This window comes from Talpa europaea, assembly GCF_964194135.1.
Source record: "Talpa europaea genome assembly, chromosome: 12".
Lineage (NCBI taxonomy): Eukaryota > Metazoa > Chordata > Mammalia > Eulipotyphla > Talpidae > Talpa > Talpa europaea.
In genome coordinates this window covers 97,501,451-97,520,623 of record NC_140079.1, presented here as the reverse complement: position 1 = coordinate 97,520,623, position 19,173 = coordinate 97,501,451, and the positions used below count along the sequence as shown (strand labels likewise).

Below are 19,173 nucleotides of genomic sequence, written 5' to 3'. Positions count from 1 at the left end.
GGCTGGAATTTACCTGCTCCCCTGGCTTCCTCTTTCTTTGAGACAGAAGCAGGAGGATTTATTTCTGAAGCCCGGGACCCCCTAAATGCCAAGAGAATAGGCCAACAACAGGAAGCATTTGTACATTCTAAGCTCAATTCAGCAGCAATTCCCTAGACTGCTTTTTTGAGAAATTGCTGTATTTCAACAGAAAGTTGAAGCAGGGCACACAAAATAGTAAAAAGCCATATTTTTTTAAAATCTGGAAATGGAGTATATCAAGGGAAAGCTTTCTTTTCTGCAATGTTACCACCTGCCCTGCAGTGACCTCCCTGGAAAGTGGCCAGTGAGCTAGGTCTAAAGGCAACTCAGAGAATTCACAGGTGCGAACCAGTCTTGACCCAGGATGGGTTAGAGCCAGCCAAGGAAGGTGGCTTTTTCTCCGAAAGTGATCTTTAGATCGTGTAACTTCAGAAAGCTAAAAATGACCACCTAAGGTACAAAGTCCTAATATGTTGTATCTCTAGCTATCCCTGAGTATATGTCAACATCTACATCTGTAGTTGTATCTCTGTCTGAATCTATGCCATGTTTGCATGTACATCTATGGCCATGTTATATGTACAGTTACACCCATATCTATATAAGTCTCTGTCTATACCTAAGTCTATATCCATACCATACCTATCTCCATCAATGTCAACACCTATATCTATAGCTACAGCAACAGCCATCTTGCATTCTGGCTTTGTATTTGCATAGAGGAAAGATAAACCAGGACTTGGCATGGGTGGATAAAAGAAGGGGAGAGGATATAGAAGAATTACAGGCCAAAAGAAAAGTACAAAAGCACATGTTCAAAGTCCCAGATGTCTGCAAACAGCTCCATGACACATAACAGGTCCTGAATAAATACGTATCGGGCGACTGAATCAAAGAAGTTAGCTGGCTGTGCTTGGGTGGACCAGCTACAGGAAAGACCCAGCAGGAGTTCAAGAAACAATGGCATTGTTATACTTAGTCTTCCTGTCTGGGAGTTAAGTGTGAAAGCTCAGTAAACACTGGCAGTTGATTGTACTGGGTATCCAATTTGATAGAGTTCAAATAAATGTTTAATTAGGGTATAATGATATGCAATAAAATGAGCAGATCTTGTGTGATAGTTTGGTGTATTTTGACAACTGTTTGAAATAGCAGACATCTCCGTAACTCTAGAAAGTTCCCCTTTGCTATTTATTGCCCTTCACAAAAGCAATCATTATTCTGAGATCTGACTCCATATAGACTAGTTTTGTCTTTTCTTGAACTTCACATAAATGGGATCATGCAGTACAATCTTTTGTGTCTGGCTTCTTTTGTTCAACATAATGTTTGAAATTCATCAACATTGTTGTGATATTACTGGTTCATTCCTTTAATAAGCAGCATTCCTTTTTATGAAAATGCCATTTATTTGGGTGATACCATAAACTAATAACCCATTGTTCCTCTGATGTATCCTTCAGGATTGTTCCACTAAAGTTTTATTTTAAAAAATTTATTTCACATTCTTGTACTTAAGTGATCACTTGTCAGTGTTCCAGATGTATCTTAGCTAAAACTAGTGAATGCCCTAACTTAGATGGTTTTTGAAGCCTGTACATTTGGTATTGTTTGACCCTTAAACTTTTACATCTCTTAGCATGGAGGACGAAGAAAGGCTATATATCGTTGCTTGAGAGTCTGTACATTTAGACCAAATTTGTATTTGCACTGTCAGTATGGCAAATGAGTGGAAAAAAAATGTTAATACACTATTGGATTTTTTATTTCTTTTTGATTCAGCTTGTATGAGGGCTGAAAAACCTCAATTTTTTGTTCTTGACAGTGGGGACTTTTTTTTAATGTCTACATTCTTTCTAATAAACTGTTGGAAGATTTAAAAAAAAAAAAGAAAATGCCATTTATTTATCCACTTGCTACTAAAGGACATCTGAGTTTTTTGATGTTTTGCTAAGGTGAATAATGTTGCAATGAACATTTTTATACAAATATTGCTTTGGGAGTATATATGTTTACATTTCTTTGCAGTAAACACACAGGCATGACATCGCTGGATGATAAGGTTCATGTATATTTAACTATACAAACTGCCGTTTTTCCACAGTAATTGCGATTGTCCATTTCTTTTTTTTAAAGATTTTATTATTTATTTATACAAGAACCGGGGTACAGGTGAGATGCACGGGAGGGTGAGAGGACTCACCAGAGACAGAGCAGGGAACAGAACAGGCAGACTGACGAAGCACACTGCTGAGGGGAGCAGCGGCCGAGACAGGAGAGGTCTGTCTCGCCATGTGGGCTTCTCGCTGGCCAGCTGGATCGAACCCGCGCTGCAGAGGCTGCAGACAGCTTCAAAGCGCTGCACTCAACCGCCTGCACCACCAGGGAGGCCCATGATTGTACATTTCTATGAACAACATAGTGATTCAGTGGCTCCACTTCCTTACCAACACTTGGAGTTGTCCATCTCTTAAACTTTAACCATTCAGTGGGTGTGAAGTGGTGCCTCAGTTTGTGATTAGCCTTTTTCATTTTCTAACAGTGTCTGTACATGGGCCAAAGTTTTAATTTTAATAGAGTATAGTTTACTATTTTTACTTTATTTTTGTTGTGTTTAGCATTCTGCTTTCTCAGATTGCAAAAATACCCTCCTATATTTTCTTTTAGAAAATTTGTAATTTTTGCTTTTACAATTAGGCTTATCATTTCTTTTTTTTTTCTTTTTTTTATAATAAATTTTATTTTTATATTCCCCATACAATTGCAACCCCCCCATTCTGACCCCAATTCCTCCCCTCCCACCCCCCCACCCCCCAAAAAGTGTCTCTGGTTCATAGTTTTTTGTTGATTTTGATTTTCACTTTCTTATAGTTATTCATTTTCCTGGTCCCTTATTTAAGTTTTCTAGATTCCTGCTATGAGTGAGACCATCCGGTATTTTTCTTTTTCTTTCTGGCTTATTTCGCTGAGCATGATTCCTTCCAGCGCCATCCATGTTGCTGCAAATGGCATGTGTTTATCTTTTTTGAATGCTGAGTAATATTCCATGGTGTATATGTACCACATCTTCTTGATCCAGTCATCTATTTTTGGGCATTTGGGCTGTTTCCAAAGCTTAGCTATTGTAAACAGTGCTGCTATAAACATAGGGGTGCAGGTGCTCTTTGGAATTGATGTTTCTGTGTCTTTTGGGTAAATACCTAGGAGTGGAATTGCTGGATCCTATGGAAGCTCTATGTTTAGTAGGTCCAGAAATCTCCACACAGCTTTCCACAGTGGTTGGACCAGTTTGCACTCCCACCAACAGTGCAGAAGAGTTCCTTTTTCTCCACACCCTCGCCAGCATTTGTTGTTGCTAGTTTTTTTAATATGTGCCATTCTCACTGGTGTAAGATGGTATCTCATGGTAGTTTTGATTTGCATTTCCCTGATGACAAGTGATGTTGAACATTTTTTCATATGTCTGTTGGCCATTTGCATTTGCTCTTCAGAGAAGTTTCTTTTTAGCTCTTCTGCCCATTTTTTGACTGGGTTATTTTCTTTGTTGTTGTTGAGTCTCATCAGCTCTTTGCAGATTTTTGTGATCAGTCCTTTATCATTAGTGTTGGGTGCAAACATGTTCTCCCAGTCAGTGGGGTTTCTCTTTGTTTTTGTTATTGTCTCTTTTGCTGTGCAGAAGCTCTTTAATTTGATGTAGTCCCAGCTGTTTATCTTTGCCTTCACTATCACTGCTTTGGGTGATGTATCTGTAAAGATGTCTTTGATGTGCAAATCACGTAGTGTTTCGCCTATATTTCCTTCTATATATTTTATGGTTTCAGGTCTTATGTCTAGTTCTTTAATCCATTTTGAGTTGATTTTTGTGTATGGTGTGAGGTAGTGGTCAAGCTTCATTCTTTTGCATGTAGCGACCCAGTTTTCCCAGCACCATTTATTGAACAAACTTTCTTTGCTCCAATGCATAGTCTTTGCTCCTTTGTCAAAGATTAGTTGACCATAAATCTGTGGGTTTATTTCTGGATTTTCTTAGGCTTATCATTTCTTTCAAGTTATTTGTTGTGAACATTTGAGCCATGGGTCAAGGCATATGTATTTGTGTGTGTGTGTGTATGTCTATATAACATATACATATATGTTACTTATATATGGACATCCAGTTGCTCTAACACCATCTTCTTTTCCCTCACTGTCCTAAGCATTCATCAGAAAGCATTCATACATTTATGGATTTATTTTTATTGTTTCATCATTAAGTAAAATGTTAGTTGTAGCATTTTCATAGACAACTTTATTTGATTGTGAAATATGCTTTCTTGTGAATGGAGGTTGGATTTTGTCAAATGCTTTTTCGGTATCTTTTGGGGTGACCATGTGATTTTCTTCTTTATTATACTGACATGGCAAATTACATTGGTTTGCTTTTTGTATGTTAAACCAATTTTGCATTTCCAGGATAAGCCCCACTTATTCATTATGAATTATCTTTTTAAAATATATTGACAGATTATAATTACCAATACATTGAAAAGCTCTGTGTTGAATGACCTTTTTTCATTTTTAACATTTTGTGGGATTGCAGTAACTCCATCCATGTCATGAGTTTTTCTTGCTTTTTAAATAGGAAGGTTTTTAGTTATGAATTGAATTCCTTAGCAAACTTAGAGTTATTCAGATGGTCTAGCTTTTTGTGTGAGTCAGTGTTGGAAAATTGTGGCTTTTCAATAAAACTGCCCATTTAAGCTGAATTGTCGTATTTGTTGGCATACATTTTTCATAATTTTTTAATTATTTTAATGCAATGTAAAGGTCTATGGAGATCTCCCCCTTGCATTTTTAGTGTTGGTTACTAGTCTTTGGGCTTTTTTCTTTTTTATGTGATCATTCTTGTTAGGAATTATGAATATTATTAATCTTTTCAAAGAACTAGATTTTGACTTTGTGGGTATTCTCTGTAGTTTGTCCTACTTTGCTGATTTTTATGCACTTATCATTTTCTTTCCCCTACTCCATTAGAATTGACTTTGCTCTTCTTTTTCTAGCTTCTTATAGTACAAGCTTAAGTAACCGACTTAAACCCCCTTAGTTTCATTTATTATAATCATTTAAAGCTGTGAATTTCCTTCTTAACAAATCTTCAACTTCATTCTTCAAATTTTAATATGTGTGTGTTTTCATTGCCATCCCATTCAAAACATTTTCTAATACCCTTCTGTTTTCTTCTTGACCTGTAGATTATTGATAGCCATGTTATTAATTTTCAAACATCTAGGGGTTTCCTAGATGTACTTTGTCATGCATTTTTTTATTTTAATGTTGCTGTGGTCAAAGAAAGCATTCCGTGTTATTTCAATTCTTGTAAGTATCCTGGAACTTGCTTTATGGTCCAGAATATATCTGCTTTGGTGAATCTTCCCTGTGCACTTGGCGGAATGCATATTCTCTAGCTGTTAGAGTTAGATGTAGCATGCAAAATATTCTGAAACTTCCTCTCACCATTCTTTTAGAAATCTGTTGTTGACCCTCCAAAGTTAATGATTCTGTTTGCATACTATTTCCTTCTGATCTAGTTACTTATAGTATGGTTCTCACACTCCATTCTGTATCTTCCTGCCCCAGGGTCTCTCAGACTTCATCTGATATGCAAAACAAAAAGAAATCCCAAGCTGATGAAGTAGTTTAGAGGCCATACACTGCTTGTCAAAAAGATAACAATACCGGCTTCCTTTTTGGTCTCTTTTGCTTTATTCTTTATGTGATATTGTACAACTGTTTTGAGAATTAAATTTTGGGGGAGTTGGGAGTCCAACCGGGACAGATAGTGTTCACTGTAAGCAAGGGATCATCTGAAGTCACCTGTGACATCTCCTCTCTGACCCAGCAAGTGGCTTGGGTGGTACATGAGATGAAATTTTTCTTGCACATTGATTTTTATCATTTTTAATAGCTAATATTCATGTACTGGAAAATGTACTTTATAATAAATAGAACCGGGTTCTCCCTGGTGGCCTAGGGCTTAAAGTCTCAGCACTATCACTGTGTGGGCCTGAGTTCAACCCTATGCCAGGGAGCTGACCCACAATTGGCGCAGCAGACCTCTCCTGTCTCACCCACTGCTCCTCCTAGCAGTGTATTTCAGTAAATTCACCTGTTCTGCTCTCCACTCTGTCTCAGGTGAATGCTCTCATCCCAGCCCACCCCCACCTCTGGCCTGCACCCCAGTTCTTCTACGCAGAAAAATAAAAAATTAAAAAGTATAAATATATAAAAAATAGAACTTCCCTACCCAGGCTGATTTGCAGAGGTGATACATTTGCATTCTGGAAGTTATGTGATTCACATTAACATTTAAGTAAGTGAAAATACAAAGGTTCATCCTTATGGCAAAATGTGTGATTATGGTGCATAATTATGAGGTTTAGGCAAACTGGTGTGATCCCTGCTGCATAATAAAGGTTTGCTACAGCAGTGAAGAAAACCCACTTCCCTGGCTTTAAATTTTCCAAACCCCTCCAGAGACTCTCCCTCCCATGTTCTGAGACCCCGACTCAGAGAACAGCACGCAGTTAGCACCGATCACTAACACAGTCTTCCAACGGCGCCTTACAGTTGGTCTGCCTGACCTGAGAAAGGTCTTCCCTGCCACAGGATGGGGTCTGCAGCAGCTCGATGGGAGATATTTGGAAAAAGGAGTAACTGGTCACCCCACGCTCTCCCTCCCCTGTAGTCAGCACAGAGAGGCTCTTACCTTCTCCCATTCTCGGTCCTTGTTCAGCACGATCACCACCAGCCGGGGGTGGACTTGATAGCCTTCCTCAGTGAAGGACAGGTCTTTGCCATTCCATGTCACATTGACCATAAATCTAGAGAGATGAAGGAAGAAAGACAAATGTTTAGGGAAGAATTAAGGAGGTAGCGAACAGGTGAGTAGATGCCACTGAATGTGTAAACTGATGAAGCGTAGCCTTGTGATGCTGTCACTCTTCACAGGCGGCCTGTCTCTGCAGGAGCATTAGTACCAATGCAGGTACTGCTAATTGACCGTGCACGCCTCTCCCTGAGCCTGCACTGTGCTCCCCAATTCTCTGCGGTGTTAGTAATTGAGTATTTTAGCACATGAGTAGAACATTTCTGTCCCGCCCTATCCACAGACCCACGTTCAAATGATCTTGCAGGAGGACCTGAAGGCATGTTCCATTATGCTTTAACAAGCTTCCCTAAAGGATACTGCTTGCCCATAAGCCACAAGGTACACAGCTTCAAAGAAATTATATCCCATCCATTCATTATTCATTCAACTAATTCAACACTTGCTACATGCCGGGACTCAGCCTGTTGGGGATAATAAGGAAACAAATGTGACCTTTGCCCTCATGAAGCCTGTAGTCTAATGGAGAGAACAGGCCTCCAAGGGTTAATCATGGATCTATAACCAATGCTTACAAGACAAAGGTGGGCATCCTGTGTGAGTGAGAGAGGGGCCAGGCAAGCTCCTGTAAGGAAGTGCAGCTTGACCTGAAGGATGTGTCAACATTAACTAGGTCAGAAAGGACATAAGCTTGTTGCTGGCAAAGAGGGGAGCATGTGCAAAGGTCCTGTGGTAGTGCATATGAGGTAATACATATGCTTCAGTAAGGCTGAAGCAGAGTAAGACGGGAGCATGTGCAAAGGTCCTGTGGTAGTACATATGAGGTAGTACATATGCTTCAGTAAGGCTGAAGCAGAGTAAGATGGGAGAATGTGGGGTGCAGTGTGGCTGAGAAGTATAGGTAGAAGAATAGGGGAGTATAGGTCAATGGTGCAAAATTTTTTAGCCCATACTAAGCAGTTTTGTCTTTGTTTTTGAGCAATACAAAGATTTTAAAGATTTTCATCAATGAGATGGTCTAATCAGACTGTTACTGCATAAATGAATTAAGGCGGTGTAGGGAATGGGTGTGGGGGAACTGGAATGAACATAGGGGGACTGGTTAGAGAACTCTTCAGATTTAGGGGAGGGGTGATGTTGATTTGGCCCTGTCATGACCCCACAAGAGGAAGAGAAGGAGGAAAAGGAAGAATAGGAACAAACATGAGTAGGATCAAGTGGAGAAATATTTAGCAGATAGTTAGTGATGGATTGGATGGGAGGGTGAAGGAGAGAGAGGAATCAGGATGACTTCCGAATCTGTCTTATATCCATGCAGTCAAGTGTCTGCCTACATATTTTCATCACAGGTGACATGTCTGTCTCACAATATTCTCTCCTCCGCTCCTCAGCCTTTCCTGCACTCAGACTGGATTCAGCTGGAGAGACACACTGGACTCAATTGGGAAGCAAAGCCAAGTCAGCCTCCCAGGATTGGGGTGGGAAAGTCCTCAATGAGTCCACATAACCTCTGAGGTTGAGGAATATGTGATGTTGTTACAGACTTCAAAGAAAACATACCACTTAGCAGGTGATCAACAAATACATGATTGTGTATTGTAGCAATCAAAGACCTCCCCAGATAGAACATCTCAAAATCATAGCATTTTCTTGCTTTATATTCCTTTGACGCCAAAAGTAGCTGAGGTGTTCAAAAAATTAAGAGGACTAGACTACAAAAAATTCCTGAAAGAGAGACTGACTTGATCAATGTGGGAGTGGGGGAAAATCCAGGGACGAGGTGAAGAAACTGGGGAAAAAGCAAAGGAAAGGTATTTTGCATCTTATTCAATGCACTATTGGGTCATTTAAAATCATGTTTTTGAAGACAAGTTAATGACATGGGAAAATGTTCTTTATTTGAAGTTAAACAAGCCAAAGAAGGGTAAAATGGGGCTTGAATATGCAGAAGGATTACAGATACTTTTAAATTTTCATTGGCATATCTTTGTATTTCCCAAATCGTCCCCAAATATGTCTTATGTTTCAATAAAAATACCATTTGTTTAAAAAATGCTATTCTGAAGAAACAAAGAGTAATCACTGTACTATTTGGTTTTTTTGAGGTTGAGCTATCATCTCTGATTGTTTCCTAGAAAGGTAATTTACTGTTTCAACAATGATTTACTGAATATCTATTACATGTCAGGCTTTATGATGAGTGAGTCCTATAGACACAGAAATAGAAAACAGAGAGCTTTTTTAAGCTTTTACCCACAGTCTTACAATCCAGCTGCATAAGCAGGTAAACAATGATAACAGGCAGAAGATCATTGGTTCACGGATGGACAGTGAGTGCAAGAAGTTGTAAGAAGAAGGGTCCTGAACTCAACCCATGGGACTTGGGGAGGGCTTCAGAGGGAATCTTGAAGAGTAGCAGCACTGAGAAGTGGGAGAAAAGCATTCTGAGCAGAGGAGTCCTCTTAAGTAAAGTGAACCAGGAGAAGGAAGTAGCTGACCAGCAGAGGGACAGTCTGGAGAGGTCCTGAAAAGCCAGATCACAAGAGACTTTGCATGACACCCTACAGGGCTTGGTCTTGTTGAGAAGGCTGTGGCGAGCCATAAAAGGTTTTACATAAAGGAATGATGGATTCAGATTTGCTGTAATATTAAGCAGAAGTAAAGTTTCTCTGCATTTGAGGACAACTGCAATGTTTTTGTTTATGGCTAATATCCTAGACAACCAGAACGGTTTCTTTTTTCCTGTTCTTTCTTTCCTCGCATGTTTGTTGGCTAGTGTCCGATGAGCTAAATGGACATAGTCCAGAGAGTCTCAATAAGGAGTGCTCCATTTCACATTCCCCTGTTGAGACTTTCAAGAAGGCAAGAGAGGGCCTCCCCGGTGGCGCAGCGGTTGAGCGCTGGGTTGCGAAGCTGCCTGCGGCCTCTGCGGCGCAGGTTCGATCCCCGGCTGCTCCCCGACCACCGGAGGAGGGTCCCACATGATGCGCAGACCTCTCCTGCCGCCCGCTGCTCCCCTCAGCAGTGTACTTCGGTCCTTCTGCCTGCTCTGCTCCCTGCTCTGGCTCTGGTGAATTCTCTCACCCTCCTGCGCTTCTAACTGTACCCAGTGCATGTATAAACAAACAAACAAACAAATAAATAAAACATGCCTCTATTAAAAAAAAAAAAAAGAAGGCAAGAGAACTGGATTTTGGTCAACTTCCTCATTATCAACCAGTCTTCAAAGTAACAAAATTGGGCCTTAATTGAACTATCTCTATTTTTCAAGTTGACTTTTTTATTTTTTTCCCATGATTATTTTTTAGCCTTATCACACTGTCTGGTACACTTAGGGGTGGAGTTAATATTGGTAGTTGAGCTGTTGACAGATCCTCACCAGAAGTGCCATCCACCCATCTATCCATCCATCTGTCAATACATTCAACCATCTGTTCATCCAACAGACATGTTTGAGTACCTACTATGTGTCACTTCCTGTGCCAAGAACTGGGTTAGGGAAATGATACAAAAATAAGCAAGCACATTTCAGTTTTCATGCCTGGAAAGAAAGACACAAATAACTACAATGAAGGACAGTAAATGGAAAATTAGAGATATGTACAACTGGTGTGGTGAAGAGCAGCTAGAGAGAGTGCTCTCCGTGGCCAATTCTACTGTGAAGGCGGAGTTGGAATCCAGAGCCAGCGCAGAAGATGTCTGGATGGTGTAGAGAAGGAAGAGCAGGGCTGGAGAGGAGAATCACAAGGGGGTAGGGAGGAGGCATAAAGCCAAAGGCACAGAACCATGAAACATATGATGGCCCATTCTTCCTGGGATTTCAACATCAAAATGGCAGACAAAGACCACCAATGACCTTTGCCTGTGTGAGGAGAAAATCAGTTACCAAGTCACTCTGTATCTGCTGCCCCAAATTCATGTGCCAGTCAGCTCACTGAGGTTGGTTTGTTTAATTGAATCCAGTGAGCACTCAAGCCAGCTTCTGATGATTCAACACTGTAGGGTGAATAGAATTCAGGTTGGATCTACCTAATGCCCCAAATGTGGGTGGAGCTGAAACATTAGTTATCTAGAGATTTGGAGCTACCTAGTTTTCTATCTGCTTGGAAAAGACATACCTGAGAACAAATGTTTTGGCTTCTTACGGAAACCTGGCCCCAGAGGGCCATTGACAGGGTTCTACTGCATGAACGGAACATCATAGCCATCATTTAATCAAGGAATTAGCATCTAGGACCCTTTGGATTGGCCAGTTCACTTTACCTCAATCTCCTTCTTCAACTTTCCATCTCTATCTCCTCCCATTTATGGTGAATCAGATGTGATTAGCAGAGTAATTATTTAGAGACAATGACTCTTCTTCAGATGATGTGGAAACACTTTGTGGAAATTCTCATGTTCCACATTTTTCTGTGTTCCTTTAGGCTCGGTATTCTAGACCAAGGAGTCCATATACTCAATGTTAATATTGTCTTTTTCTTACTTTTTTTTTTCCCTATTAAGAATCTTCAGTCCCTTGGGAGAGAAAAAAAAATAAAACTCTTACAGAAATTTTTGCTGAACAGTAATTTCATTATGAAGTTGGCAGGGAGCAAGAACTTATTACCTTCAATTCCCCTGTCCAATTTCTAGGAAAGACAATCCATATTTCTTCAGCTTCCATCCCATTCAAACTTGCTCCAAAGCAAAGTTCTCTACCTAGGGAAATGCCGTCACACACCCTATTGTTTGGACCCATTAACACCTGCTGGGCACCTATATTAAACAGTAAAATCTCATCACTATTTTGTTTCTCTCTTGAAAATTGAGTCTAAGCTTTAGTGACCAGACAAAATATTAGAAATCCTGACTGCTGCTAAGCTTCAAAATACATCTTCAATAGTTTCCTCAAGAGCAATAAATACACGAAACCATGTTGGCAAAATGTAGAAGCAGGGGAGGTGCTAATGCTTTGCATGGGGTCCACCTGAGTGCGGTCATGGGTCATGGGAGAAGCTGTTTTTATTTCCAATGACATACACCTCATTCAACCATAAAACACAGAAGCACTTGTGATGTACATACAAATTTCCTTCGATGACTACAGTCTTAGGACCAAGAAGCTGAAGTCTGGGTGAAAGAAACATTTCTCTATGCTTGAACTTTGTGTCCTGGGACTGGTTGATTATGGGACTCAGAAATAACATTGAAACACAGGAAGGACAGTTTTCCTATATTAAGACTGAAAAGAAATTGGGCTAGAATTGTCATATTCTCTAGCCCTGCCCTGTCCACTTGGCAGCCACCAACCACCAACCCTATTGCACATCTCTTTTTTGGACCACATTTCAGCTGCTCAATAGCCACCTGTAGTTATGGCTTTAAAAAAGATCTCATGAATAATTTTATATGGATTTCATGCTGAAATATTTTAGATGTGAAATAAAACACATGACTATGCTTCATTTCTGCTGCTTCTTTTTATGTCTTTTAAAATAAAATAAGATTACATGAGCCTGGCATGACATTTCCATTGGACCGATTTTCTAGATGGTCTTTGGTGGTGTTTTTTTTCCAAACCTGTGGGATAGAGGTATCGTGCGTGCAGGGACCCTTCCATCTTGTTTAGTATTATCTGTCCAGTGCCAATCAGAGTCCTTGACACAGAGTTGGTGCTGGATAAATAGGAGCAGGATGGGTAAAGGAAAGAATGGCTCTTGTACATGGTCTGTGACAACTGAGGTCACAGAGCCTGGCTGTGCCACCCCTGCTGAGTCACCTTGGGCCATATGTTTAAAATTCTGCAAGTCTTAATTTCCTTCCTTGTGAAAATGGATTCAGTTAGACCATAGGAAGTAATCAGGACAGTTTCACAGGGTCTAACCTACGGAGACCTACCCCCTGGCTTTGTGGACAGGTTTATTAGCAAGAGTGCGTGTGAAAACACTAGCACAATGCTCACCTGGCAGCTGTTGCCTGATAAAAGTTCACACGCAGGTAGATTGCATGAATATGCATGCACTTGTATTTTTTTGTTTACTATTTTGCACCTGCCATATTTCCTGACACCACGCCCCCAAGCAACCTGGTCTTTTGAAAGCTCTAGCTATCATGTCACTCCATACCCTCCTTTCTAGAGTCTCTCTGACCTTCTGTGCAAAGCCAACCACATACGGGCTGAAGAAGGTCCTTGAACAAGTACCTAAAATGTCTCATTCCTCCAGATTCCTGATTCCTTGCCTTGTAGTCGTAAGTCTAATTTAACTTCCAAAAACTCATTATTTGAAATGTTCCCTAAACATATTTATTATTCACCATTTCCCTCCAGACTTTAATTCTCTTACAGTTTCATAAATGCCAGCATAACCCATTTAGGGTTTCTCAATTTTGGGTTAATTTTCCATCTGCTTTGCCATTTTCCATAGTTCTCCGGGCTGCTTCCTGCATCGCTCCATCCCTTCCATGCTCTCTTGAAGAACCGTGCTGGGTGTCACAGCTATTTTCCCATTTGTCATTTCATTTATGTTTTGAAAACAGAGTCACTGTTTTCTTTAGCCTCTTTCCAGCTCTCAAGACACACTCACTTTTCAAATGCTTTTGCTTTCCCGCTTGCTCTGGGTAGCTGGAGAGCCCGTCGGCTCCATGTCTGTCTCAGCACCGCGCACCCCTCCATCAGCCCCTGCCTTTGGGGCTCGGATCCTCTTCTTGCTTTCCAGCCACCCATGGTGCCTGCCCCAGTTTCCAGTTCCCACCTCCCACAGTACCCCCCCTCCCTTGCCCCCAACCCCAACATTGCTTTGAGGGTGTCTCCCAGTAGGTGTTCTTTCCTCTCTGCGCTGGTGCTTAATTTCATATACAGGTCGGTGATTTCCTGTTTCCGCCAACGGATTACTGTGAAGGCATGACCGCAGAGCTGAGACTTAAATGTCAGGGCAGAAATTTAATAGCTCCAGCACAGAGATCTGCATATCCTAGGCCAGCATCACCCAAAATGCGCTCGGGAACTCCAGCATTAAAAAAAAAGGTGGTGGGGGGGGCGGGAACTGGGTTAAAAAAAATGGAGAGGGAAGAGAAAATATTTACTCTTGCTCTATTCAGACTCTATGGTGACCAATTAAAAAGAATGATGTTAGGTTTTTCATTTTTTTTATTCATTTTCTTTAAAGATTTATTTATTTATACATACAAGAGCTGGGGTACAGGCCAGAGTTGTGGGGGGTGAGAGGATTCACCAGAAACAGAGTGGGGAGCAGAACAGGCAGACGACTGACGAAGTACACTGCTGAGGGGAGCAGCGGGCGAGACAGGAGAGGTCTGCTGCGCCATGTGGGTAGCTCCCTGGCCGGGGATCAAACTCTGGCCATAGAGGCTGCAGCGAGCTTCACAGGTTGCATCTTAACCCCTTGAGCCACCAGGGAGGCCCGATGTTAGGTTTTTTAACATCCATATGAGATGATGGCTGTTAAGTAAACTTACTGTGTTAATCATCTCAGGATGTATGTAAGCCACGTCACTCTAAACTTAGTGCTGTCTGCCGGCGCTATCTCAATAAAACTGGGGAAATATTTTGAACAATGGAAAAAAATAAACACCTATTTAAAAATCATAATGTTGATTGTCTTGGCTGAGCAATCCTGAGTTAAAACAGGAGAGGGCAAGTCCTATAAAGCAGAGGTCTTTGTTTTCATCACTGGGATTCAAAGCCTCTGGAAGAGTGTGTGTGTGTTGCACTAAGAGTCTGAAAGTGTTTGTTCAATCAATGAACTGATGAAGGACAGCTGCAGGCCTTGAGGGTCTGGGCCAGTCCACGTTCATGTCCAGCTTAGAACACGGAGGGGCAATTCTGTGTTTTGGAATCTGATGACCTGGGTTAGATGCAGTCCTGCTGCTTCCAGGCTTAGCTGAGGGTCCTCAATTCTCAAAGCATCCCTCTCCTCGTCTGTGAAAGTGAGGCTGTAATAGCCACATGGTTCCCTAGTTCTGGGATCCCATCCGCTGACATTCCCTGAGAGAAGACGGCCGTGCAGCAGGCAGCGTAAGCGGCACTAATGGGGACGTGATGATAGGAGTGGGTGGGAAAGCAGTGGCTGTTGTGGTTTCACAGAATTATCTTTTCTCCTCCTAAAATTTGAGATTAAAGGGCCTTTTTTCAGTAGCTGAAGGGCAACAATGGCTGCTAGTTTCACAAGGGAGGCAGTGCCCGCTGAGCCCCTACCCCAAGGAAAGAGGAGCTGCTGGCCTGGCAGCTGGGGACCAGTGCACCCCCAGCTCAGGCTCACTGGGCTGCGGCACTGTGACCCAGGTGCCAGCTGCCCTCATATCCCCTGAACTTCCAGCTTCTATTTGGTGAGGGCACCAGAGAAGGTGCCTTGCTGGGGACAAACTGACATGGAGTATTTTGCAGGACAAACTTGAAATAGAAAGTTTGCAGTAAGTGAGGGCAAAGTTTTCTCTGTAGATGTGACCATTTTCTCCTCCCCTGACAGATGCTGTACCTGACCAGATGGCCCAGGGTTTACATGGGAGCAGGAGCTACAATGAGCGTCCTGATTTTACTTGACCAGAAGTTACTGGAAGGCAGTTTGTGAATAAAGTGGTTCTTGGGATCCCATTCTGTGGTTCTTTTTGGTGGGCTTTCTGGAAGTTCTCGATATCCCGGACAGTATTTACCACAACATCAAAATGACACCCAACATATCACCATTCACCTCTAAGGACTCTGCCTGCCTGACCCTTTGGAATGGGCTGGCACCACGGCGTGTCACGAGTGCACCCCCAGGAGGTGCGCTTTTATTCCAGGTGGGCCAGAAACAGGAGGTAGGTGAAAAGCAGGTCCTGTGAGTTTATTTGCTTTCTGATTCCACATTTATCAGATTCTAAAGAGAAAATGTGTGTGATATTTCATCTCCCCATTTCAAGTGCGATGAGATGGTGCAGATTCATTCAAAGTGAGATTTTATCCAAGAATTTTTGGATCCCCCCCACCTGGAATTTAGGTCCCCATGAGACCTTGAGACTTGACTATTTTGTTCTTGGCTGCATCCCATTCTAGAACCTAGAACAGTATCTGGCATGGAGTCGAAACTCCAGACATGATCTCAGAGACAAGGCAGACTGTTGTCTGTTATATTTTCTTTCCTTTTGACATCGTCCTATTTTATCCAAGTGACTGGTGGGGGGACAGCTGTGCTCCTCCCTGGAGCACTGTTCAGGAAACCCAGAGGCGGGGGAGTCTGGGAGCACAGCCAGTGGCCTCTAGGATTCTCACCTCCACGTCCATCTCCGTACTTCCTTAAAAGGTATTATTTGGGGAAAAATTCTGCCGCCAATATCACTCAGGCAAGCATACAAGCCAATTAAGAACAAAGAAGAAACCTGTTCTTCTCTGCTGCCACACAGGTAGGACCCTGGTCTTCGAGCCAAGAGACCTACGATCTCGGGCCACCTTCCCGGCTATGTGAGTAATAACAACCACGGAAAGAAAGGACCGAAAATGTATTTTGGCATCTAATATGTGTTACATGTTGTAGCAGATTCTTTTCAAATGTTACCTGAATTTTCACCCAAAAACCTTATGCGAAGGAGAGAGGTTCAGAGGTTTCTGTGATGATGCTAAAGTCTATAGAAGTTGTCAGACACCAGTTGTCCATGAACAGTCTCTCTCCTCTTCTGCCTCATTAGTAGAAATCTCCATTTTCAGCTGCAGGCATAGTCTTCTGTGTAAAGATTATTCTTAGCCTTCCTTATAGCGAGGCCTGGCCATGTAGACTATGTTCTGGCCAGTAGAGACAGAAAAGACGTGCATCATTTGCAGCAAGTATCTGACAGGGAGGGAATGAGCCCTGCTGTTCTCCTTCCTTTTTCTTGTTAACTGCAATGTAGGTGTGATGGTTGGAGCACTGGCAGCCATTCTGGACTCTGAGGTGGAAGCTACTGCCTAAGGGTGGCAGATTCACAAGCAGAAGGAGCCTGGGTCCTTGGTATCCAGGAACACCAGACCAGCTTTGGAGACAGAATTCCATGTCTATCTTGTTTAAGCCATTTTTCACAGACGGGAGGGAAGGCTGTCACTTGAAAACAAAATTAATCAAACTGGTTCAAGTGTTAGAGTGATTATTTGAACCAAAGCAGATTCCAAAGCTTTTGAAGGAAGCTGCCCCAGTTCCCATTTAACTTGTACACTTTGGTTACGGTCTCTGAAAAACGTGGGCCTTGTACCACATATTTCTTTGTTTCCTTCCAGCTCTGCAATATTTGATTTTATCTCTGGGTTTCCCTTGCAAAACGTAACATATCTGTGTATCTCTGAGTATCTGCTGTTCCTCCCACCCAGAATGCCTTTGCTCCTCCCCATCCTCAATCTTAACCCCGTACTTTTCTGTGGGGACAGGCAAGGCTGATTTCAAGCTCCAATTCTCCCTTGTGGCTGATCCTGAGCAGCTTTCCATTTCTTGGTTCTGTTTAATCCATACCTCTTATTATAACCCTGAGCAGCGCTCTGTCCCCTACTGTTCTGTAGGGATTTCACATTCACACATTTGGTCTCACCAGAAGCAAAGATCAAGTCTTGGCTCCAGTCATTCGTGTTTATCTAGCACCATGCTGCTGGGCACAGTGTGCTCAACTTTTATTGACTCGACTTGAAAAGCAGCACATTTATCTTCACCTCAGGACCACGTCGTTCCCACTTAACACCGAGCCCAGGACTGAGTGGGGATCATAATCCAGGCCAATGGCTTTGTCGACACTATTTTCTGTCGCTCTCCTCTTCACCCCGGACATCATGTTTATTGACCACTCTTCATGAGACCTCAAATAACAGCTCCCCCACAGAGTCCCATCCGCTTCTTCCAGCGACATGTGTCCTCTCCCCAGTTCTCACTGCTGTTTTCCGCGGTTCCATGTTCAGAGTCTACCTACAGTTCCAGCCACTTGGAGTGAGTTTTTAAAAGATGCCTCTTTCTAAAGAGTCTTGTGATGGTTAATCTTGTGACTGGGCCAAGGGCTGTCCAGAGAGCTGGTTAAACAGCATTTCTGTGAGGGTGTGTCTGCAGAGCTGAGCACCTGCGCCAGGAGTCCGGGTGTAGGTCTTCCTCAGCCACGCAGCTGGGCCTCACCCAATCCATGAGTAACAAAAGGCAAGGAGGGGCAGCTGTGCTCTCTCTGCCTGAGCTGGGATCCCCCCCCTTCTCCTGCCCTCGGGCATCAGTGCTCCCGGCTCTCCGGTTCGGACTTGGATGGGGACTTACACCATTGCCCTCCTGGCTAAGGTCTTTGGTTTGGGATTCAATGACACCACACACTCTCCCAGGCCTCAGCGTGCAGAGAGCAGATTGTGGGATTTCTCAGCTTCCCTAATCCTGTGAGCCGATGGTCACAATAAGTCTCTTTCTGCTTATCTATCTCTCTCTTATTGGTTCTGTTTCTCTGAGAACCATGTCTAATACAATCTGATACTACCATCTGCCTGAAGAACTATGAAAATAAAACACAAATCTTTGATGACTGTGATGCAAAGGGACCCCTGGGACTTGTGTTATTTAGAGCCTGCACAACAGTTGTCACCTGTGCTGAGTCCTCTTGCCATGGAAGGCAAGAGAGTGTCATCCAGTGCCTTGGCCTCTGTGTATACCGTCAGGCAGAAAGCAAGCGGCTCAGGGATAGGTTGTCTGGAGTACAGTTGACTTGGGATGCTGTACCAAACGACACAGACTGGTGGTATAAACAACAAACCCTTGTTTGTCACAGTTCTGGAGTATGGGAATCCTAAATCAAGTCCTGGCAGAGTCGGCGTCTGGTGCAGCTCACTTCCTGGTTGCTGGAGAGCTGTCTGCTGGCTGAGCCCCTGGGCCATGGACCGAGATACACTGCACATCTCTGCCTCCTGGTAAGGGCACCAGGGCCAGCATGAGGGCCTCACGACCACGGCCTCGTCTCACCTTAATTATGCCCCACCTCCAAATGCCAGCACATTGGGGATTAGGTTTTTGCTGTGTGAGTTTGGGAAGGATGGACATTCAGGGGTTATGGAGAGGCCTCTTGGTGGCTGAGCCGAGGGTTAGGGTCACATCCAGGCCCTTGACTGACGTCCACATGTAGCGCGAACTACTATTCCAGTTTTCCCAGAACTGATGGGGCTCCTGGAGTGGGGAACATTCAGCGGCAAAACCAGGACCACAACTTATGGACCATAAGCTAAGACACCATTTGCATTTGGGCTGGCATCTGGAAAGGCCAGGTTAGAGTACGCTCTGTCCGTTCCAGTTGAATGAGACCAACAAATCCTTCGGTTTGGGTCTTGGTTTTCT

General features: G+C 42.8%; 1 protein-coding gene across 1 annotated transcript in view; it reads right to left on the bottom strand.

Annotated features, from left to right (window-relative positions):
- Positions 1-19,173, bottom strand: part of GRIN2A (glutamate ionotropic receptor NMDA type subunit 2A) — a gene marked incomplete at its 3' end in the record, with an annotated part of 327,135 nt that overhangs the window by 92,116 nt on the left and 215,846 nt on the right. The window contains exon 3 of the mRNA XM_084250771.1: positions 6,767-6,881. Within this exon, the coding sequence (XP_084106897.1) occupies positions 6,767-6,881 (115 nt within the window). The remainder of the gene's footprint in view (positions 1-6,766; positions 6,882-19,173) is intronic.